This window comes from Labeo rohita, chromosome 10, assembly GCF_022985175.1.
Source record: "Labeo rohita strain BAU-BD-2019 chromosome 10, IGBB_LRoh.1.0, whole genome shotgun sequence".
Classification (NCBI taxonomy): Eukaryota; Metazoa; Chordata; class Actinopteri; order Cypriniformes; family Cyprinidae; genus Labeo; species Labeo rohita.
The window spans coordinates 6,435,279-6,459,416 of record NC_066878.1 but is presented as its reverse complement, the minus strand read 5'-3'; the positions used below and the strand labels follow the sequence as shown (position 1 = coordinate 6,459,416).

At 37.8% G+C, this 24,138-nt stretch overlaps 1 protein-coding gene and 1 long non-coding RNA gene across 3 annotated transcripts; one reads left to right on the top strand and one right to left on the bottom strand.

Moving 5' to 3' along the window:
• The first annotated feature begins 1,195 nt into the window (after positions 1-1,195).
• robo4 (roundabout, axon guidance receptor, homolog 4 (Drosophila)) lies at positions 1,196-23,951 on the top strand. Of its 2 annotated transcripts, none has more exons than XM_051120684.1 (19): positions 1,196-1,606; positions 5,226-5,552; positions 7,791-7,948; positions 8,952-9,072; positions 9,154-9,292; positions 9,428-9,555; positions 9,664-9,779; positions 9,869-10,100; positions 11,721-11,842; positions 12,360-12,531; positions 12,656-12,841; positions 12,926-12,968; positions 13,839-13,954; positions 14,188-14,508; positions 14,584-14,691; positions 14,780-14,918; positions 20,416-20,670; positions 20,746-21,077; positions 23,025-23,951. In XM_051120684.1, exons 1-19 carry the CDS (start codon positions 1,402-1,404, stop codon positions 23,243-23,245), a joined length of 3,441 nt encoding a protein of 1,146 aa, XP_050976641.1. In that variant the 5' UTR covers positions 1,196-1,401; the 3' UTR covers positions 23,246-23,951. The 2 variants fall into 2 exon arrangements, with proteins under 2 accessions (XP_050976641.1, XP_050976642.1); XM_051120685.1 differs by lacking the exon at positions 1,196-1,606 and adding an exon at positions 3,478-3,816 and having other exon boundaries at positions 23,025-23,950.
• Positions 5,520-7,861, bottom strand: LOC127171803 (uncharacterized). Its single transcript, XR_007828565.1, has 3 exons — positions 7,775-7,861; positions 5,739-5,780; positions 5,520-5,635 (listed from the first exon to the last, which is right to left on the bottom strand). It is a non-coding gene; the product is annotated as an uncharacterized LOC127171803 (long non-coding RNA).
• Positions 23,952-24,138: the final 187 nt, after the last annotated feature.

The window sequence follows — 24,138 nt, the reverse complement described above, 5'->3', positions numbered from 1 at the left end:
TATCTTAAACAGAGAGCATGAGTTGTCCGAACCACTTTTTTGATAACTTTCTGAGAGACTGAAGATACAATTTCCGCAGAAACGGGTTCACACTGTGTATTTGTGTAAAAACAATGCTATTCCACATCTGAGGTAATATTTCTATCGCCCACATCTCTGCCTGTGGCTTACAGTCTTAAATGAATTGGGAGGTTTGTAGAATGAAACCCCGATCAGGTCAGGTCTGTTAACTCAGCATGTTTCTTCTGTTCTTCTGTGCTGAAGCAGCAGGACTGGTGAGTGGAACACAAGACCAGACTGCATGAGACAAATTGCTTTCTCTGTCCCATTTGATTCAACCTCTGTGATGAGTGGGACACATACTGTGCACGCAGAAAGGTACAAATTTCTCCCTTTTTGCTTTTTGCCTCGTGAACAGTGAAAAATCTTTGACCGTATGTGAACCAAAAAAGAAGAAAGAGAAAGAAAAGGCCCGTGTCTTTCCTCATCCTCTTTGCTGCTCAGTAATCAAATTCAACTAGGTTTCTGTTGTCTGATAATTGAAATGTTTAAGTGTGAAAATCGAAATGATCTCCAGTTCGAGCGAAACGTCTTCACTTCGACAAATGAGAACGTTCCAGTCGCATAAGCGATTCGGTTCGCTCACCTCTCCTCTCTGCGTAAAATAGAAATTGTGTTGAGAAAGTGCGAATCCCCCCCCAGACAAAAGCCGTCCCTTTCATGGCCGACAAGCAGCCAAAGCCATTGGAGAGGGTCAGTTTTGTTTGAAAACACTCCCTCTCTCATGCTTTTGAGAGAGTAGCTTGATGCAGAAATGAAGGGTGTCTACTTCTCCTTTTGTGGTACGGGCCAATAGCAGTCAGGCAGTGCGTTTTCAACCGTTTGATGTTTTAAAGAGTGGAGAGTTTGTCATTCTGAAGGATTTGATCAGTCGACTAGCAGACACTTGATTAATGGAACTGATCCCTTTCGGTATGGGAGATCCCCTTCCGTCCCCTCCCCGTTCACTCCCGGGCCTTGTTTTCCGTCTTTGGGACGTGCAGAACGAATGACACAGATGTTGTTGGAGGAGACAGTCCCCGTCCCTCTCCTCCTCTCCCGCGCTCCCAGCATGGGGCCTGAAACTTGTTTTTCAATCATTGTTTCCGCCAACTTCTTTCCCAAAAGAGAAAAGCGAGGCGAGAAAGAGGAGGGAGAGAGCGGAGGGAGCGCTAAATAAAAGAGGGAGGGAAAGTAAATACAAAGCATTTGTGGAATATAAAGAAAAAACATTCTTTATAACAATCTCCCGATAATTTAGCACCACAAGGACTGTGGGGAGAAGGGTGGATCGCTCTTAACCGCATTTGGGATGGTGTAGTGGAGGGTGCAGAGCCAGAGGAGAGGAGCTTTACGCTGAAGATGCAGGTGTCAGCATGGCTGCTGTGGGTGGCATGGCTGTGTACCTGGACCGAGGCGGCGCGCCAGTGCCGATGCCAGTGCGCATGCCCACCTGAGGAGAAGCAGGTGGCACAGAGATCAGAGAGGTCAGAGGGGAAAGGGCACCTTCGCCATCGCCTGATGCACCAGCGGCCATCACACAGGGACAGGGCCCATCGCAGGAAAGGTAAAACTAACGGATTTTTTAGGGAATATAGCACTGTTAAGAAACTTAGTGATGTGAAATTACCTTTAGTTAAAATTTTAGTAAACAATAAGCATTTGAATTAATTCTAAATCTATAAATTTGGAGGGAAAATAACATAAAAACATTTTTCTTATTTTTTTTATCCAGGACCCAATAACGATTTTATTATTAACCTAATGGCTTCGGCAGCTGATTTCAGGCGTATCAGCATGGGGTCCAAAGCATGAAATCAGAAAGACAGTGATAACTTGATAAAGTCTTTTTCACTTCATGATTTTCACTTGTGGACACTCTTGATTTAATTTACACGTGAAGAATTTATTAAGTAAGTGTGACGGAATCAAAGCACATTACGTGTGCATGACTATTGAGGTTTTACCGTTTAAAAAAACATTCGGTGGTGTAGTTTTTGATATATTTGACCTTTTTGTAAGTTTTATGGAAATTAATAACTGGCAGGGAAAAGGCTGCTGTTGAACCAATTTCCTATTCTTTTGCTGTTCTTGGTATAGGTGTTTAATTATTTATTCTATGTTTTATTTATTTGTAATATTGTATGTTTTTATATTATAACATATTCATATTTCATTTTGTGTTTGAGCAGTGTACCATAAAAAGTTTTATTTCTAACAAATTTCTTGACCACTTGTTGCTTATGCTTTATTCCTTACTTTTGTCAGTTTTTCTATATAAATAATGTTATGCTCAAACTCAAGACATTGTTAAGAAATTCAAAGAGACTTATTTATGGGTAAAACGTGCTGAAAAGTTACTCTGGGTGCTAAATCAGCCTGGAGTTCTTTTGCGGCGCAGCTTTAATTCTGTGTTGTGGTATGCAGCCCCATAGTCCCTCAACATCTTTTGTTAGTTGCTGAAAGCTGGTGATCCACAGGCCATCAAGGCACTGCTCTCTGGATCAATATACGTGTCCATCAGTGTGGCCTGCTCTTTTAGGCCACACAATGAACAGTTCTCTAAACAGCACTTTATTTATATGTGCCTTTCGAGAAAATGAACTGCCGCCGCCTCTGCTTTTCTCTCCTCTGCTTTTCTTTTCGCTTTCTGTTTTCTCCTCTCTCCATCTCACCCCCTTAGCGACCGTATTTACACAGACTTAATAGTAATTGGAATTAGCAAGCGTTGCTCCTCAGTGTTGTTTCAACTCTACAGTAACAGCTGTGCTTAACTTTCACGTTTTGTTTGCTCTTAATTTTTTCTGATCTTTTGGTTGTATTATTTAAGAAATGTATGAATCTACAGCACAAGTTTGTGATTTAAAAAAAATAATTAATTGGCAGTACTTGTTCATGTGACTGTTCTCTTCTTATAAGTTTAACAACTTTTCTGATTTATGTGGGATATTTCACGCTGATTTTTAATGGCTGGTATGATGCATCAGTTTGCATTATATATTAAGCAAGTTGTGCAGCTTGTGTAGTTTAGAAAGGAAGTTTTTCTTGGCTGTGAGGTCTAATGCTTTCCTGTTTCTGTATGTTGTCATCACACACATTTGATAGAGGTCTTTAGAAAACACATTAAACTACTCAACTACTGGCGAAATCACTATCATACCACAAAAAACGTTGCCTAGAAATTGTCACTACAAAAAAGTGAATGTGATATATATATAAAAAATGACTTAAACACTCCTCGGTTGTCCCTACAGTATGTGTTAGTGTAACAAACACAATTTGGCCCAAAATATGTCCCATTGTTTAAACTTTGTCGTCTTGAATACAAACCAAAACAAAAACAGAGGGCAAATGCCCGACTTCAGGAAACTTTAAGTCACACGTGTGTAGTTTACCTCACCAATTGTTCTAGTCATTAGTTAGCGCTGGCTCGTCAGTCATCGGAGGTGTAAATCCACTCCAGTCATCATGTCATCAGCTCCTGCTGCTGCTCCAGTCACCGGGGCGGGTCTCGATCCGGATGGCGCTCTGTTCAACACTCATACTGACTGAAACGACAGAGACATGACTGTGAAACCTGTAGAGCTCAACTGAAATGCCATTCCGTTACATAACCTGTAAAACTATTCGTTTTCGTAGCGGAATTGTAACGCGGAGAGTCTGACAGAACAGCGATGCGTTGTTTATCTTAGTTGGTTAAATTCAACGTGACGCGTAAAATGACGAGACAATTTATCAAGCTCTGTTGGGTTTTTGGGATTATTTATAATATTGAAGGTAAGCACAAAGTAAAGTCTATCTAACTATTTTGTTTCAGCGTGTCACTGTCGCCAAGTAAGAGTTAAAGAAATCCTTTAATTCAGATAGAATATTTATTTAATTTAACAACAAAAAAAAAAGTTATTTGTCTATACAATTATATTTCTAACGGTTCTAAAGGTAATTTTTTAGAGGTAAACGCTATTTTTGTTTGCTTGTTGTTTGCGACAGACACGGATACATGTAATTTTGGTATAAAAGAACAATAATATCTAGCAACGATTAGTTTTATTTAGGCTACTCGTTTTAAAACAATAACTTAATTAGACATTGGATTCATTTATTTCGGTATTATTATTAAGACGACAATGTTAATAATAATAGTGCATATTTAAATGTATTTATTTTTTGACGAAATATGTTAATGTTCTTTGCGTTTCCATAAGAATAAATGGATTAAAAATGTTGATTACACAAACAGCACATGAAATGTTAGTTTACCTTTAACCCCAGTCATCTTATGAAAGTTAACATTTCAGTCTATAATTCTTTACTTTTGTCACGTTATATGTATAAGATAATAAGTTTAATGTTTTATTTACAAGCTTTCTAGCTGTTTCCAGAAGCCCTTATAGACTGACATTAAGCCTGTTTATAATCTATTGAATCCATCTTTATGCACAAAACTTATGTTTTATTATTTATTATTTCGAAGTCTCTCAAAACACCATGTGGAATGTCACAATATATTGTGGAAACTTCCAGCATTTCCCCCAAATTCCTCTACAGTAAAAATGACATAGCAGGACTGTGAGACTCTTGATTTCCTCTCTTTCAGGAAACTGCTCCATCAGAGACAATAGAAACTTTTAATAGTAGAACACATTTTTGCCAAGAATGTAGCGCTGAGATTCTCTATTGTGCACTTCACCCTGGATTACCTCCTTTTTAATGCATCAGGAAAAGATGTAGCTTATTTCAGTCTATGTTTAACAACATCAATTATGTTTTAAATTAAAGGGCCCCAAATCCGATAGACAACAAGGAGTTGTTGTATGACCAAACCAAATGCTTTTTTTGTTTCAAGGACACCCTCTCATGCACATGTGATTGGCATGTTTTGGCGTGAGAGTACAAAGAGACATTGTAGGACATTGTAAGCAGGGCCATTCCTGCACTTGGTGCACAGGTGACGGATGTCCTGTTAGTCTATGACTTTGTTTGTGAGTGCTGAGCTTTTGTTCCTCTCATAGTGGGAAAAACAGCCCCCCACTCTGACTCCGTTTCCGTTCTGTACAGGAAATGTGTTTCCCTTGCTCATCGCAGGGTCATCTAGCCATTCTAAACAAGAATTCAATGATCTCTCAGGATTGGAATTTGTTTAGTGGAAGTCACGGTTGTTTGATTCTCTCCTTTTGGTTCTTCAGGTTCCAGGACCGTTTCAGAGAGCAGCCTGCCTCGTATCGTCCACCATCCTTCTGATGTGGTGGTCCGGGTGGGAAGTCCGGCCACGCTGTCCTGCAGGGCGGAGGGAAATCCTGAGCCCACTATCCAGTGGCTCAGAAATGGCCAACCTCTTGACACGGACAAGATGGATGCGCATTCACAGCCTATCGTTTTACCAGAAGGAAGTTTGTTCTTCTTCAGCGTCGTCCCTGGCCGAAAGAGTCAGTCCCATGAAGCAGTGTACGCCTGCGTGGCTCGAAACAGCGCTGGGGTGGCGACTAGCAGAAATGCCTCTCTTCATATAGCAGGTTTGAATCATGACAAAGTGTGATGTTTTCTAATATCAAACACCAATAGACAGTTGTTCACAACCTGGATGATTTACTTTCTTCTGTGGATCATAAAAACATAACATACTTTGAATAACATTTTCCATACAATTAATGTCAATAACAATCCAAAACACTTGATGGTCAGTTCTCATGTAAACTCACCTGTTTGAGACCGACAGATCTTGATAACAATAAGTGACCCATCTGAAGGAACAAGAGGGTGAGGAAGCTTATTAAGATGGTTCATGAAATTACTGGAGATCAGATGTCAAAGTTTGCCTTCCTGCCCGAAACAAACAAAGCACTAATTGAGCTCTGACAGCATGCTGTGTTTATAGCCCAAACAGATTCCTCAGCTGGCTTGTTTACTCTGCATTCCACTGGATTGGAGCAGGACCAGATTGCAACATTAAATCAATTGTTGCACACAATGAATTTGCGTTTTGTTCACACCGATTTACTGCTAGATAATTTGAGACACCAACAAGCTACGTCAAGAGAGCTGACAATAGGCCTTGATTACTAAAGCAAAAGGGTTTGTTCTCTGAAATGTAGAAACTGATTGTTAGCATTTTCATTCAATTTTTTTCAGCAGCTCACCATTAGCATTTAACCTACTTTCAAAATAGGGGTAGGTAAAAATTTTTGGTAACACTTTACAATAAGGTGTCATTTGTTAATATTAGTTAATGTATTAACTAACATGATTGACGGACAATGAACAATGCATTTATTATACTATTATTAATCTTTGTTAAAGGAGAAGTCCACTTCCAAAACAAAGATTCACATATAATGTACTCACCCCCTTGTCATCAAAGATGTTCATGTCTTTCTTTCTTCAGTCGTAAAGAAATTATGTTTTTTTGAGGAAAACATTTCTGCATTTTTCTCCATATAATGGACTGGTATGGTGCCCTGCAGTTTAAATGCGGCTTCAAATGATCCCAAATGCGGTTGTAAATGATCCCAGCCGAGGAAGAAGGGTCTTATCTAGCGAAATGATCGGTTAATTTCATTAAAAAAATACAATTCAAATTCGAAGGAGAACATGAGATGGGAATTTTCGACATACCCTAACTGTCATGAACCGGAACAAAAACAGTTCAGGCAGAGTAAGACAACATGAGCATTTCACATTAAAAACTATATAAATTGTATTATTTTTATTAAAATAACCGATCATTATGCTAGATATGATCCTTCTTTCTCGGCTGGAATCGTTTACAACCGAATTTGGGATGGTTTGAAGTCGCATTTAAACTGCATTCTGGAATTTCAAAATCAGGGCACCATACCAGTCCATTATATGGACAAAAATGCTCAAATGTTTTCCTCAAAAAAACATAATTTCTTTACGACTGAAGAAAGAAAGACATAAACATCTTGGATGACATGGGGGTGAGTAAATTATTTGTAAATTGTTGTTCTGGAAGTGGACTTCTCCTTTGATGTTAGTTTATAAAAAAACAGTCAGTCATTGTTTGTTCATGTTAGTTCACAGTGCATTAATGTTAACAAATGCAACTTTCTTTCTAAATAATGCATTAGTAAATGATGCAGTTAACAGTAACTAAGATTAATAAATGCTGTAGAAGTACTGTTCATTCTTAGTTAATGTTAACTAAAGTAGTTAAGTAATGTTAACTAATGAACCTTATTGTAGTGTTACCTTTTTTAAGGTTTTTGAAGATTTGTTTGCTTATGAAGGCTGCATTTATTTGAGAAAAATACAGTAAAAAATTCTTACAACTTAAAATAACTGCTTTCTTTTGTAATATACTTTAAAATGTATTTTATTCCTGTGATTATCATACCTGTGAGTATCATTACTGCAGTCTTCAGTGTCACATAATCCTTCAGAAATCATTCTAATAAGCTGATGTTGTGCTCAAATAGCATTTCCTTATTATTACCCATGTTAAAAACAGTTCTGCTGATTATTAATTTTGTGCAAACCAAGATGCAGCATTTAATTATAAATAGAAATCTTTTGTAACAAATGTCTTTTCTGTCACTTTTGATCAACTTACTGCAGCCTTGCCGAATAAAAGTATTAATTTCTTTAAAAAAAAAAAAAAGTGCTACTTACCACAAACCTTTGAACTCATTATATATGTATCGAGAGAGACTATAGAATATAGAAAACATATGGAGTGAGAGAGAGACTTTATGAAAAAAAAATCACTTATTCTGACCATATGTGATTTTTAGCTCTGCGAGAAGAGTTCCGTGTACAGCCCAGTGATGTGGAGGTGGTAGTTGGCGAGGTGGCTGTTATGAACTGCAGCCCACCTGTTGGATATCCTGAGCCCAACATAACCTGGAGGAAAGATGGGATCCTAATCAACAGCAGCAATGAACATTACACTGTGAGTGCAAAATATACTCCAATTTGACATTGTGTTCTTATTTTTGGGGTTTTGTTTGTCAGTTAAATTAGAAGTTCACTTCTAGAATTAAAATTTCTTTATAATTTACTATGCTGTATATGTTATCCACGATGTTGTTGTGTTTCTTTCTTTAGAATGTTTTTAAGGAAAACATTCCAGATTTCTCCACATAGTGGACTTTAATGAGACCAAATGCGTTGAAGGTCCAAATTGCAGTTTCAATGCAGCTTCAAAAGGCTCTACACAATCCCAACCGAGGAATAAGGGTCTAATCTAGCAAAACGATCGGCCATTTTCTTAATAAAATAAAAAATTTAGATACATTTTAACTGCAAATACTCATCCTGCACTAGCCCTGTGATGTACATTTGCATCTTCATGCATTGCATAATCACATTGAAAAGGTCACGCATAGTTAGTTCGTATGTGTATTCCGGTTCCAAAATTAAGGTATCTCCATCCCAATTTCCTTCTCCAACTTCAAAATCGTCCGACATCCTTGTTTTACCTTTTTTTGTAAAGGGCATTTGACTTTCTTTGCACGTTCGCTTTGTAAACAGTGGGTCAGTACTTCTGCCTACGCGTGAGGTCAAGCTAGTGTAAGACTTATTCCTGGGTTGGGATCATGTAGAGCCTTTTGAAGCTACATTGAAACTGCAATTTGGATCATTTAAGTCCATTATATGAAGAAAATTCCTGGAATGTTTTCCACAAAAACTTTAATTTCTGTTCAGCTGAAGAAAGAAAGACATGAACATCTTAGATGGCATAAGGGTGAGTAAATTATCAGAAATTTTTTATTCTGGAAGTAAACTTCTCCTGTAAGGTCTTTTTTTTGAGAACTCTTCCCTGTGTATGTCTGTAGAGGGCAGTATAACACAGAAAGTGAATCTCAGAGATAAACTAGTGCTTCAGAACCCTGAACAGTGTTTTGTGTGCCTGGATGACATTATACTGTTTTTCTGTGTATCTGCATGTATAGGAGCTGAATGGTAAACTGATCATTGCTCCAGCTCAGAAGAATGACTCTGGAGTTTACAGCTGTATAGCCTCAAACACAGTTGGAGTGAGAGAGAGCCGAGCAGCTCGGCTGTCTGTATTAGGTGCGACTCAATCTTTGCTCTAAAAGAGTATGAATAACTTTATAAAGCATGGAGACTCATACATCTGACCTTCTTCCTTAGCTAAGCCAGTGTTGTTGCGTAAACCAGAGGATGTTTCAGTGCAGCTTGGAGCCTCTGCACAGTTTTTCTGTGAGGCCGATGGAGACCCCATGCCTTCTGTAGAGTGGAGCCGAGATAAAGGACCTCTACCCAATGGCAGGTCAGATCATGTTTTAATAATATAGAATCAGTGTATAGTTATATATTCCCTTCTGCAGGACATGAAATAACCTCCAGACCCCGTAATTCCTTACATTCCACATTCCTAATCATATATCACAATTGCATTTGCCAGATATTTAATCAACCCCGACCACAGTCTGCAAATCCACTACGTGACGGCGCTGGACATGGGCAGGTACACCTGCACTGTGGAAAATAAGCTTGGGGTGTCTGTGGCCAGCGCACAGCTTCTTGTAGAGGGTAAGAATGCATGTAATCTGTCATATAACAGCACTTGAACTACTTCTCAACATCCCATTTGTATTCTACTCAGCATGTTGAGATAAGTGATGTCTGGCTATGTTACAGACGCAGGAAGCACAAGACTAAGAGACCTACACAAGGAGCTGTCTGCCTTACGTGTGAGCCTGGAGAACGTCACAGTTATGAGTACCGCCTCCAACATGTCTCAAGTCATGTGGAGGGTAATGCAGTTCATGCACCACACTTTAAATAATTGTATTTTAGCATCATGTCATCATTGTTTTCTCTTCTGTTGTCTTTCTGTTTGTAGTTGCAGTCGTCTATGTTACAGCCTCATTATCTTGAAGGCTTTGAGGTGCTGTATCGGTCTCTCTTGCCGGCCAGCTCAGACTGGACAGCTCAAAAGGTTCCTCAGCCTAGCCTTCACACACATGTGGGGCCTCTGAAGAGAGGCTACAAGTACGAGTTCAAAGTCAGACCCTACGGCAGCAGTCTTTATGGCAGGGAAAGCAACACCAGACACTTACGAGTGCCAGAGATAGGTGAGAATCTAGAGCATCTTTTGGAAAAAAAAAAAAAAAAAAAAAAAAAAGTACTGTGGTAGTACTATGTTTATATACCATGGTATTTGCATGGTACTCCAGAATACTTCAGACTAGAGTTTTATTGTTAACTAAAACTAAAACCATAAACACTTGAAACATATAAAAATTACTTGAAACAAAATAAATGTTCATGAAATAAAGTAAATTTTACATATTAAAAAAATTCTGTTTAGTTTAATATAACGTCAATTATCTCTCTTGATGAAATATCCATTAAAGATTTATGTTATGTTAAAAAATCCACATAATTTTAAATATGTGAATATTTGTGAAATAAGCACTGAAAAACTCCTTCAAAGGCTGGAGCATCATGACATGCACCAGCATGTTTATATCCTGCCGGGATGGCATCTAGCATTTCTTGTCTCGTCCATTGTAAGCTCTTGCAGTAGCTGTGGTCTACTAAAAGCCTCAAAGGCTTCAGGGCTAAAGTGGAGAGGACAAAGACGTGGGTCTTTAGGAAGTTTTATTCGTCCACAGGCATCTTCTTTAAATAACGTAAATCTTTCATGGGTTTTCTACTACATATTTCAGCAAGAGACATAATTTACGTTTTATTAAGCCATACAAGTCTTAATACCCGGAGTTCCCTCAAAAAAAAAAAAAAAAAAATGACAAAAGTTCATTTTCAAGTAGATTTTTAACCTATTCACTTATACAAAAAAACAAGAGATACCTAACTATTGAAAGGGGTTCATTATTAATCCATAAAATTTCAATTATGTAATGTTATGGCACGCTTTTAAATCAATGTTGTGGTAAGGGACAGCATATTGGAAAAGTTGCAACAATGTGTACAGTGTCCCTACACTGATAGCCATGATAAAACTTGGTATATTAGCTTGACACAATATCATTAACACATGCTAGCTATGCCTATTAGAAGCTCAGACAACACTGATTAAAATGTTATGTTTTTACAATGTCACACAAACAACTTGGACACTATGACCAAAAATCTTTATAAAAATCTTAAAAAAAAATACTTTTTTCTTTTTTTTTTTACCATGAAAATGATTTTTTATAGAAGGAATGGTCACATGTGGCAGATTTTTTTCCAGGGATGAGGGGCCAATAAAGCATGTGCAGTATGAATATCATCACTGTAGCTTTTTCCTGCTTGAAGAAATAAGCCATGTTGCGACTGCCCCTCATTGCAACCGTACCCACTCTCCCCTAGTAATGTTAAGCTATTTTCAACAATGATAATAAAAATATGTTTCTTGAGCACCAAATCACCATATTAGAGTGATTTCTGAAGAATCATGTAACACTGAATACTGTAGTATAGAGTAATGGCTGCTGAAAATTCAGCTTTGCCACCACAGGAATAAATTACATTTTAAAATTATATTAAAATATAAATGGGTATTTGAATTTGTAATAAAAATTCACAATATTACTGTTTTTATTGTGTTTTTGGTCAAATAAATGCAGCCCTGGTAAGCATAAGAGACTTCTTTTACAAACATCAAATTTTTACTATCCCCAAACCATTGGACTATTAAAATCAATCTGTCACCATGTGCCAACTGTAACCATGTGTCTTGTTTACAGTCCCCAGCGTGCCCCCTCAGGATGTGTCCATAACAATGCCCACTGACCGTAATGACACTGTGCACCTCAGCTGGGAGCCTCCACCTCATGATGCTCACAATGGAATCATTCAGGGATATCAGGTATTACTAGAGTAAAGACACTCATTGAGAAACAATGCTAATAATGCCCTGAGAGGCTTTCTCTCCAGTAGATATTGAGAAAAGAGATAGTTTTTTTTCTAGTTCGAAAAGATTATTTAATTAAAATTCATGTTTAATCAAAAGAAGCCTGGAAGCAGTTAAATAATGCCTATTTTTACCCTCAGACACTTCTAGACTGTCTGATCATCACATAAAAAGTCAACCATTTCAGATAGGCTGGCTGCTACAACACTTCAGAGAATAATTAGAGTCACTATATTTTTTTAGTCCACAATTCAGTTTCTGACCACAAAATTGATGCACATTTTCCACTGATTTTTTTCTTTGTGTTAGCAGAGACTGCTGCACCATTACACTTTGAGTCACCACTTCAGTCTATTATTGGGATATCCTCGATAGATAGATAGATAGATAGATAGATAGATAGATAGATAGATAGATAGATATAGTATATGTAGCAGCCTGCTTGATTTTTCTATGCTGTTCTTTCTGACAGGTGTGGTGTGTGGAGTCTGAGGAACAGAGATCTTTTAACTGGACAGTGGACAGTGGGACACACAGTATTGAGATCAGCACACTGCAGCCTGGCAGGCTCTACTGGGTTATGGTGGCTGCCGTTAATGGGGCAGGAGTGGGGGTCCAAAGTGACCCATACAAACTGCTCATAGGTAAACAAAGAAAACACTAAACTTAAAACAATATAAACAAAACATATAATATATAAAACAATAAATTTAAAGCATTTAAAGCAGAATCTATTCAATATGTTACCTGTTGCTCTCTCTTTCCCAGAGTCAAGGCAGGAGGCAACACCGTATCAGACAGGCATACTCAGTATGTCTCAATTTCTTGCTGTGATTAAAGAGCCGGTATTCATTGGCAGCGTTGGCACCCTCCTGTGGTGTGTTTTGATGATTACTGCCCTGTTTTTGTACAGGAGACATGTTAGAACCACCAAGCCGGGGGGCAAACACTCAGGTAACCTATAATAAAGTCTTGATTTACTTTCTTTTTTCTATACAGACATAATCATACAATCTTAATTTTCACTTTCATTTATAGGCTTGTATAGACTGGACAGTGAAGATCTCATCATCAAACACAGGTAAAAAAAAAATTGATTTAAAAATAGTAATAGAGGCATAGTACAGTGATGATAAAACTATTGAACTTTGAAATATACCACAGTACTGCATTATATTCATGTTAATGTTATGACTTAATATCTCATTTGTCAATTTACTTTTTATCTCATAATTTCAACTGGGTTAGTTCACCCAAAAAAGAAAATTCTGTCATGAATTACTCACCCTCATGTCATTCGAAACTCATAAGACCTTTGTTCATCTTCGGAACACAAATTAAGATATTTTTGATGAAATCCGAGAGCTTTCTGACCCTGCATAGACAGCAACGCAACTAATACGTTCAAGACCCAGAAAGGTAGTAAGGACATCATTAAAACAGACCATGTGACATCAGTGGTTTAACCTTAACTTCTGAAGCTACAAGAATCTTTTTGAGTGCAAAGAAAACAAAAATAATGACTTTATTTCTTCTCTTCTGTGTGAGTCTTTGACGCATGTTCCCATGAGTTGTTGTTTTGTTTTCTTTGTGCACTAAAAGTATTCTCGTAGCTTTATAAAAATGTCAGTTGAACCACTGATGTCACATGGACTATTTCAACGATGTCCTTACTACCTTTCTGGGCCTTGAACGTGGTAGTTGCTGTTGCTGTCTATGCAGGTAAAGCTCTCAAATTATTACAAATATCTTAATTTGTGTTCAAAAGATGAATGAAGGTCTTACAGGTTTGGAACAACATGAGGGTGAGTGATTAATGACAGAAATAAAATGTTTGGGTGAATGATCCCTGTAAGTCATAATTTAAAATGTTTATCTCACAATCATAATTTACCAAATCTTATGTAATACTATATTTATGAAATTGCCATCCTCATAATTTCCTTTCTAGAATGGCTGCACCAGACTCTCCGTGGATTTCTGGAGGCTGGAGGCCAGATTCCAGCAGTGAGCCCAAGCAGGGCCTTTGGACCCCGAATCAAGAGAACTCCGGCTTCCGGAGGACAAGTAAGTCACAATTTTAGTTAAAACACATTGTCATAACCTCCCCTCGAGTTCCAACCCTCATCTACTTTTCTTTTTTCCTCTCATCATCTCTCTGGGTGACAGATACGTCCTCATAAGAACCTTCAAAAAAATCCTTGTCACCCCTGAAGTCATGAGTCCTCATCAAGACTAATTACCATTGACATCTTGGCACATTATGTAAATCAGTCTGTTTTTTATCTCCCTACTGACAGCTCTGCCCATTACGGCTAAGAAGGACCCCAACCCCCTGCGGTCCGCCGTCCCGATTGTACCAGACAATTGTGGCGTCTATGGCACTTTCTATGTGGATCTAACCGGCAACGGACTGAAGACGTTTAACAGTCCAGGTCGCTGTTCCAGAGTGCCTCACAGCAAATCTCAGCTGCATAACTCTGAGACCGTTCGGATCACCGAACCCATCGTCAAAACTGCCGTTGTGAGGGAAGTGCAGGCGTTGCCATGGAAACGTGCCCTCCCCACCCAGCCCAACATGGGAGTTCTGAAGGAATCTTGGGAGAAAAATTACAAGCGTGGTGAGACATTCATTCATTCAGCAAGTCATTTACATTAACTTCATCCAACACTAACACGTGTTTATCTACTTTCAGAGCTGCATGCGGTAAAAAGTGCACCATTAATGCCCGTGAATCAACAAGCACTGGCAGTTTGCAGTGCACAGAGTAACCATCAGCAAAGATTCAGTCAGCACCCTGCAGGTTTGAACATTAGTGTCTCTTGTTTAAAATGGTATGCTCATTATACAATCTATTTGTTAGATCTCTAAGCTAGTCTACATTCCCTCAGGTGGTGTATCAGAGCCTGTGAAGCCGGTGAGTTCTCCGCGTATCCTGCACTACTCTGCCTCTCTGCAGCTGGTGGACATGTTACCCAGCCCTCCTCCTCTTCCCATGGAGGACAACCACAGCCTCAGCTCAGAGGATGAGTGAGAATCACACCTACACCCAAAGCAAAATTGATTATGTAATCTATAAAGGATAGTTTACCCATAAATTTAAATTCCGTCATTAATTACTCACCCTCATGTCGTTCCAAACCTGTAAGACCTTCATTCATCTTCGGATCACAAATTAGGTATTTTGGATGACACTTGAGAGCTTTCTGACACTACATAGACAGCAACACAACTGACACGTTCAAGGCCCAGAAAGGTAGTAAGGACATGAAATGATGGCCACATTCACACTGCATCTAAATCTGATTGTCAGTTCACCTTTTACTCCTTAATCGTGTTCTGTACACACATAATTAACTAAAATACGGGTAGTGACAACTGCATTCACAGAAATTTTAGTGTACGGAAGTGGGTACGGAACAGAACTGAACTATTAGTTTTTAAACGTGCAACAGAAATGTGTATTCATCTGTATGTAAGATGCAAGAAAACAGTGAAAGAAGTCTAGTTGTGCAGGGCTAGTTGCGCTCAGGAGCCCTTGTGGTAAACTCTCAGTATTGCCAGATCTTTATATAAAAAAAAAAAAACAACAAACCCGGACAAGCACAAAAAAACACTAAAACACCCAAATGTTTTATAACACCAAAAAAAATAGTTTATCTCAAAACGGCAAAATGTTGTGATGGTTACAAATGCATGTGTCACTCCTGAAACTTCCTGTGTGTACGTGGCCCATGTGATATCATTGGTTCATCTGTATTTCTGTAAAGCTACAAGAAAACTTTTTGTGTGCAAAGAAAACAAAAATAACGACTTTATTCAACAATTTCTTCTCTTCTGTGTCCGTTTAACATTTCAACTAAGAAAGATGGACATTTTACGTCAGACACCTGCATCATGGTACTTTTGTCAACGTACGTCAAAGACTGACACGGAAGAGAAGAAACTGTTGAATAAAGTCATTATTTTGTTTTCTTTGCACACAAAAAGTATTCGTACCTTCACAGAATTACAGTTGAACCACTGATGTCAAATGGACTATTTTAACCCCTTAATGTGCATTGTAACCGCATGGTTGACCTTTTTTGCAATCAAATTACTTTAATTAAAACTCACCAAACCCCATTTTTGGCCGTTTGTCCTTATACCCCTCAATGAATAGAGTGTGTAATGGTAATTATGTCCACTGGGTGGCATTGCAGCAAAAATATATTGTGGCAGAAAAGCCACGACAAAACCAAGAATGTATTGACGTGACACCTCTCTTCAAACTAGTGATGGGAAGTTTGGATCATTTTACCGACTTGGACCTTTGAGTCTCGTGCAGCAAAATGAACGAATCTTTTTTCGAGTCATTTCGTTAATTTTAGCAAAATATAATTAAAATGTTACGTATTACCTCCCTAACACATCTACTGCTTACACAAACGTTGATCACAGTACAAACAAGACAAAACTATAATGCTATAAGAAACAGAAACGATTCATTCATTGTTTACCTGGGTCTTTAGTCTATGATTAGCTCACCTCACCTCTTATCTGACAAGTTTTTGGGTTTGAGTCGTTTGTTCATCACGTGACAGCCCCATAAGCTCAACTAATGCAGTCTGAGCCGGAAAAATAATTGATTAGTTCATCTCTCGAGTCTTCAGGTTCGAGTCCTTTGTTCATCACGTGACAGACCCATAAGATGAACAAACGACTCCAAAAACCTGAAGACTCTAAATGCCTGAAATAATTCCAGTACAGAACCCAATAGGATGTTGTGCATGCGTGACTGAATGAATCACTCCCCGAGACGTCACATTAAAGATTCGTTCAAGAACGACCCATCACTACTTCAGACACTGGCTGCAAGTGACGTTAAAAGTTGAGATAATGAAAAAATGTAATCAGATTTCATGTTCTAGATGTCCTAATGGTATATTTAGTTAAATGGCAGAAACATGGTGATAAAATGTATCTCTGTTTTTACCTTAAAAAAAGTGCTCAACTGCTCGGTTGAGTTGCCCAGTTAGAGTAAAATGAACCGAATGCTAGCTATACTCAGCAACACGATCATAACTCGGTATAGCACTGCACAAGATCATAGATGAAGTTGTTCCTTTGTTTTAACAAAACCAATGCTTTGTTACATATCACACCATATCATATCAGTAATTTGTTCTGTTATATTCCTATTATATTACATTGACTATTTGCCTTTTATCTTACATTTTTTAAAGATCGTCACTAGATCTATTATTTATTATTTGTTTAATTTGTAATTTAATTTAATAATTATTTTATTATCTTTATTGTTTTTAATTATCATTATTTTGTTTTGATGTGTTTGTTTATTTACTTTAAATTATTAGATTTCTATTTTACAGTGGATTTCTGAGTTTGAAAAAGAACAGGGTTTTTTTATATATATATATATATATATATATGGTATATTTGTAGCAATAGCCAAAAATACATCAGATGGGTCAAATTTATAGATTTTTCTTTTATGCCAAAAATCATTAGGCTGTTAAGTAAAGATCATGTTCCATGAAGATATTTTGTAAATTTCCTACCGTAAATATATCAAAACTTAATTCTTGATTAGTAATATGCATTGCTATGAACTTCATTTGGATAACTTTAAAGGTGATTTTCTCAGTATTTTGATTTTTTGCACCATCAGATTCCATATTTTCAAATAGTTGTATCTCAGCAAAATATTGTCATGTCCTAACAAACCATACATCAATGGAAAGCTTATTTATTCAGCTTTCAGATGATGTTGATATTGTTATCCCCTAACCCAACCCTAACCCTAAACCTACCCCTTACAGAAACATATCTGCATCATTACACTTTTAGATAAACATAAGGCCGGTCCCCACAATGTCAAAAATTTCAGGTTTTACTATCCTTGTGGGGACTATCCTTGTCGCGCCCTGGCTATGACAGCCTTGTGGGGTCCCCACAATGTAGCAAAAACAAGTACAGGATAACACACACACACACACACACACACACACACACATATATATATATATATATATATATATATATATATATACATATATACAAAGTCATCTCGGTCAAAAATGAGATAATGATACTGAGTGAATGCTGCTGAATGGGCAAGTCATCCAGCTGGTTGACATGATTATCCACTTACTGAATTGGTCATCTGAAAAAAAAAAAAAGTGGTGTCAGGAACACAATTTTAACAATATTTTTTTTTGCAAATGTTTTACTTGGTGTGACTGTTAAAGGGTTAAGGATGTCATTACGGTCTTATGGGTTTGGAACAACATGAGGATGAGTAATTAATGACGGAATTTTCATTTTTGGGTGAAATATATTACTACTATATTTTCACAAATTGTATGTCAATGTTCAGTTCAGGTAAAATAATTTAATTTTACTGTAAAGAGGTCCTGTTATGTGGCTTAAAACTTTGTGCCATGCTTTCTCTAAAACAGGAGTTAAAAAAAAAAAGCACAAATGAGACAATCATTGACCAGCCAAAAGAATCTGAGCTATAAAATGAATGTGGGAAACAAATTTCAGATAATTTGGTCTGGAAAGAGTTTGTTATAAGACTTTTGCAGGTGTCTAGGGAAATCATAGCATACTATTTGACATCTGAATCTATAAAAGAGACATGAGATCACTGGGGTCTTTGCCTCAGCAGAAACATCCGACAAGCTATAAATTTCATCTATTTTCTCTCCATTTCATCTCGTAGCTATCTAGGAGAAACAACTAAAGATATGAAAGTGATCTCATTTGTGATTTTTTTTTCTTTCCTACGGGCAACAGTATTCCGCAGAATGCTTTGAAGATTTAGCTTCTCATTTATCAGAGAGTTCAGTGCACAGAAACACACTAGAACTTTAGATAGTCTTTCGTCTCACTGTGGCTTTTAAACTGTGACAAAATAAAGTGTTTCACCATTCTGTCATAGCAGGATGTGAGTGGTGTAAAATGACTACTGCCACAGAGCTGAAGATTTGTGTCCATTTCTCACAGACCTGTGAGGGGGTTGTGCCCTTGCCGGTCTGTAATGACGGTGTCTGTGACAAAACCGTGTCATTATACCGTGAGAAAAGAGAAGTCTACTACTGTCTCCCTGCTCTCAGACTAAAAGACTGGAAACCAATTTAGCTTGTAGCTCAACTCTAATGGACAGAGAGTTTGAAGGGGAAATGGCCCACACCATTTATTAGAAGGTCTGTAAGTGGGAGGAAGTGTGTTTTAAATGCTGTAGGACACAGACAGGAAGCTTCTTCCAGCAGTGCACACTGAGGCTGCAGGCATCGTGATAAAAGAGAAAGAAAAAAATGGATAGCTGGAAGGGGCAGCAGATCTGCCCACTCACAGGGACTCAAAATCAGACAAATCTGATGTCAATAACACAGACATATGCACACAAACACCTTCCTGAAAGAAGATTTAGTTACTGATCAGAAAGGAACAATTATTAACATGCTCATGTACAGTCAAGGTCAAAAGTTTACATGCACCTTGCAGAATCTGCAGAATCTGCAAAATGTTAGTTATACCAAACCACAAGAGAGAATAATAGCTGAATTTATAAAAATGACCCTGTTCAAAAGTTTACATACACTTGATTCTTAATACTGTGTTGTTATCTGAATGATGCACAGCTGTTTTTATAGTGATAGTTGTTCATGAGTCCCTTGTTTGTCCTGAACAGTTATTCATAAAAATCCTTCAGGTCCCACAAATTCTTTGGTTTTTCAGTATTTTTGTGTAATTGAACCCTTTCCAACAATGACTGCATGATTTTGAGAGCCATCTTTTCACAGTGCGGACAACTGAGGGACTCATATGCAACTATTACAGAAGGTTCAAATGCTCACTGATGCTTCAGAAGAAAACACAATGCATTAAGAGCTGGGGGGTAAAACGTTTTTGAGCTTGAAGATCAGGGTAAATTTAACTTATTTTGTTTTCTGGGTAACATGTAAGTATCTTCTGTAGGTTCTGAATTAAAAAAATATAATTAGCCAAAATAAGAAAAATGTATACATCTTCATTCTGTTCAAAAGTTTACACCCCTGGCTCTTAATGCATCGTTTATCCTTCTGGAGCATCAGTGAGCATTTGAACCTTCTGCAATAGTTGCATATGAGTCCCTCAGTTCTGCTCAGTGTGAAAAGATGGATCTCAAAATCGTACAGTCGTTGCTGGAAAAGGTTCTAACACACAAAAAAGAATTTGTGGGACCTGAAGGATTTTTCTGAAAAAAAAAAAAAAACACAGCTGTGGATCATTCAGGTAACAACACAGTATTAAGAAGCAAGTGTGTGTGTAAACTTCTGAAAATAGTAATTTTTTTTTATAAATTCAAGTATTATTCTCTCTTGTAGACTAGTAACAAGTAAACATGTTTTATGTGAAATATCTTATTCAGGTCAGTACTAAATAAAAAATAACATGCATTTTGTATGATCCCTCTTATTTTGGCAGAGGTGTATGTAAACTTTTGACCTCAACTGTATCTGTATATCTGATCCCTCAGGTCTACCAGGTCCACCAAGTTGACAGTTGACATTGGCTCTCAGCAGTCTGTGTGTGCTGCCTCTGGGCTCCAGGGTCCTGCTACGGTTACTACAGGCTGTCCAACCCACCACAGCCCAGCCCAGCCAAGCCCGACCTACAGCCACCTGTCCACGGCCTCCTTCTGTCTCTCCAACGATGACTACCAGGACACCACGCTCAGTACTCAGGGCCATACTCAATACATGGAGATCAATTCCAAACCACAGAGACAAAGGTAAAAGAACACCTGAACGAGCATTTATGTGAAGGGAGTATCAAGACAATGTCTAATTTTAATGTCTTCCAACAGTACGTCCCATCAAAGTTCTCCATCAATGCCCCGTCCGTTTTCTCCCACGCCCACGTTTGGTTACATCTGCGGGCCTGCCGACCGGGAGATGGATGACGAGCAGGAGTCTCAGGTGATAGGCCTCAGGAGAGCCACCCTAAGGAGCACACCGTCGTCTTACTGCAGTGAATGGGAGGATTCGTTGTGGAACGGCTGGGGTTCAGTGTCCGAGAGCAATGTGACAAGTGCTCGAACGAGTATCATCAGCTCATCTGACTGCTCGTTCATAAACGATGCAAACTTTGCCCGCGTCCTGGCTATGACAGCCGAATCCATGAGCGGTACTTTATCAGGCAAGATATAAACTCTTTTCTATCACTGCAGAATTAGATTGCTTTAATTTATAGTCTCCACATGATTGCAGTACTAAGTTGGCAAACAGCAAGTACAGATGTAGTTGCCAGAAATGTCCACTAGGTGGAACAATCTGCTCATGCAGGTAATGTTCTATCTGCAGGTTTACACAGATTCACCACCCCTGAAAGCTCTACTAATATCCCCAGAAATAAAATAAAAATAAATAAAAGTGGCTCCTAAATGAATACACGTAAATATTTGGCTCATTTTAATCAAGCTTTGAGGTACCAATAAGATTGTAGCATTCTTACATCCTAAGATCTTGTATTTTACCTTGTTTAAACATGTTTTACAAATTTCTTCTAAGCAAACTAAACCACTGGTCAAAAGTTTTTGAACAGTAACATTTTTAATGTTGTCTCTTCTGCTCACCAATAAAGCATTTACTTGGTCTAAATTTTGAAATATTTTAATATTTAAAATAACTGTCTTCTATTTTAATATATTTTAAAATGTAATTTATTCCTGTGATCAAAGTTTAATTTTCAGCATCATTACTCCAGTCTTCAGTTTCACATGATCCTTCAGAAATCATTCTAATATGCCAATTTGCTGTTCAAGAAACACTTCAAATACTTCAAATAGAAAACAGTTATTTTAAATAGTAAACATGTTTTTAAAATGTACGCTTTTTGCTGTACTTTGCATCAAATAAATGCAGGCTTGCTGAGCAGAAGAGACTTCTTTAAAAACATTAAAAATCTTACTGTTTAAAAACTTTCGACTGGTAGTTATTTATAAATCTGACCACATGAGTTGCCAAAACTGTGATCACATTTTAACTTTTCTTTGCTGCTCACCTGCTTTTCTCAGTTCATCATTGTTTGTCACTAGTTTTTCAGCTCTGCAGGGCTGTAAAATTATTCTGCATCATTTGCATAGTCAACAATACACATTATCTAAATATTTGCTTCAATTCAGTTCTTTTGGAACAATTCATAATTATGTAAGACATAAACAGTCTATATACAGCACAACCAAAGTATTTGGCATTTCAGTCACACATAAAAATGTTTTATGTCATTGCATTACATAACAAGGCATTAACACAAATGGCTTTCATTCTATGAAAAACAGCCCAAGCAAAAAAAAATCAGCATTTCACAAAAAAGACATTAGCTAGATTTATGATAAATGAAGAAGATGCTTTTGGACACTCAGGTTGTCAAATTTTAATGGAACGTGTTCATAGGTAATTTGATAAACTACACCTGCCTTCAGCTTGAGACCAGTATGCTAAAAAAAATGGCTTATAACAATGAGGTTAGTTCTGAGAAAAGCTCTAGCATTATTTGATATTTGTTATCTAATTCAATCACATTCAGACAGTTTGAAGTGTTATTTACATACTTTTTGGAATCGTTACATAAGTAGAAGGGGAAAGTGTATTTGGGATGAGCATTTTCATTGTCGAATCAGATTTACGTGGCACTGCAGCATTACGCTTTCCAATGAGACAGTGAAAAATAACAGCGCTACTTTGGTACAATGAGAAATAATGGGATTTGAGGGCCTGTCTGCAAATTGTCTGTGCTCCCCCACTCCTCTCTGAAGTTTCAGCAAATCAATCACGGCTTTCAAAAGAGAAACCTACAGGGACTTTCCTCTCTCCATTTGCTGATTGTTTCCCCCTTTCACTCTCGCCCTGTCTATCTTTCAATCTCCGTGAATGCATCAGGTTAAATGACTAGTGCATTGTAACTGATGAGTCCAGTGGCGTTGTGCGTTATCGTTCAGTGTTATAATGGTAAAATTGACTTGTACATCTGTAGTCGTGTTAACAGATTGCTTTTCTTTGTGTACGTTGTACCTATGTGCATGCGTATGCATTCATCTCCCTCGATTTCCTTCGTGATTTGTGTGTGATCGTGCATTTTTTGCAGATTTCTCCCCGCCTGCATCCCCCCTGAGCGTTCTGTTCCCCCCTCGAGAGTGTTTTGGAGAGGTGGAGCCACTGCCTGTGTGGGACTGGAGCACCGCGTGGGTGGAGGAGTTGGAAGCCCAGTTTAAAGCCTCTAGAGAGGCCAGAAGAACCGCTACATCTAGCCGACACTCAGGCATTGAGCACTGGAGAGGACATCTGGAGACCCCCTCGCATCGATGATCGACTTGTACATGCCTAGGGGTCGTTTATGGACTACATTTCCCTGCGTTCCTCAGGGCAACCCCCCTTCCTTGTAGTTTCGATGGGCTTGGGTATGTTGCAAGGTCAATTAAATAGAAGAACACACTGCTGGAAGGTACAGTAGGCGCAGTTTCTATGCCACTTTCCATATGGACAGTTGAGTTGTACCACACTATAATAAAGACTATTGTACAGAACGTTCATATTGGCATTCAAAGAAATGTAAATAAACCAATTTTATTTAATAATCCTCCACATACAATTTTATAATATCATATACGCTTTTATATGACAGAGTTATCTAAGATACACAGGAAATATTATACAAGACGTTTTTGTATTTTAGGTTCATTTTTTTATTATTTTATAATTAAAATACATTTCTTTTTTTATTTTACTTTAAAAATGTTAGTTAATTTTGCATTTAAACTGGTCTATAATTGAACTAAATGTTAGCATTTTTAGATTACTTTTTTTTAAATAAAAAGATATTTTTATTGTTGATTATTGATTTTTTTTTAAAAACGTAGTTTGTTCGGTAGACGTTTTAGTCAGTTTTTTATGTTATAAATATTCCTCACAACTGCTGCACTACTAAAAAGTCAGTTTAACTACTTTATTTTTACTAATTGCCTTTTTAAAGTCAATAAAAAGATTATTTTATCGCAAGTATCTATCATTCGGATTACTGTGGCATATGTTTGTTTGTTGCATTTGTGTCCAGCTGTCTCGTAGTTAAGGGAGCACGAGAGGTCTGTCAAGAGAACATGTACGGCCCTTCAGAGCGCTAATCCTCACCGCAAGCTAGCAGAACCAAATCAGACAACCCTAGACACCCGCTGGACACACACACGCACACACACTCGCAGAAA

Bases quoted from the DNA above. Each gene is read 5' to 3' on its own strand.
- robo4 (XM_051120684.1), top strand. From the start codon at position 1,402: ATGCAGGTGTCAGCATGGCTGCTGTGGGTGGCATGGCTGTGTACCTGG. The intron at 1,607-5,225 runs GTAAAACTAACG...TTGGTTCTTCAG, and splicing joins CAGGGCCCATCGCAGGAAAG to GTTCCAGGACCGTTTCAGAG. The intron at 12,532-12,655 runs GTAAACAAAGAA...TCTCTTTCCCAG, and splicing joins CCCATACAAACTGCTCATAG to AGTCAAGGCAGGAGGCAACA.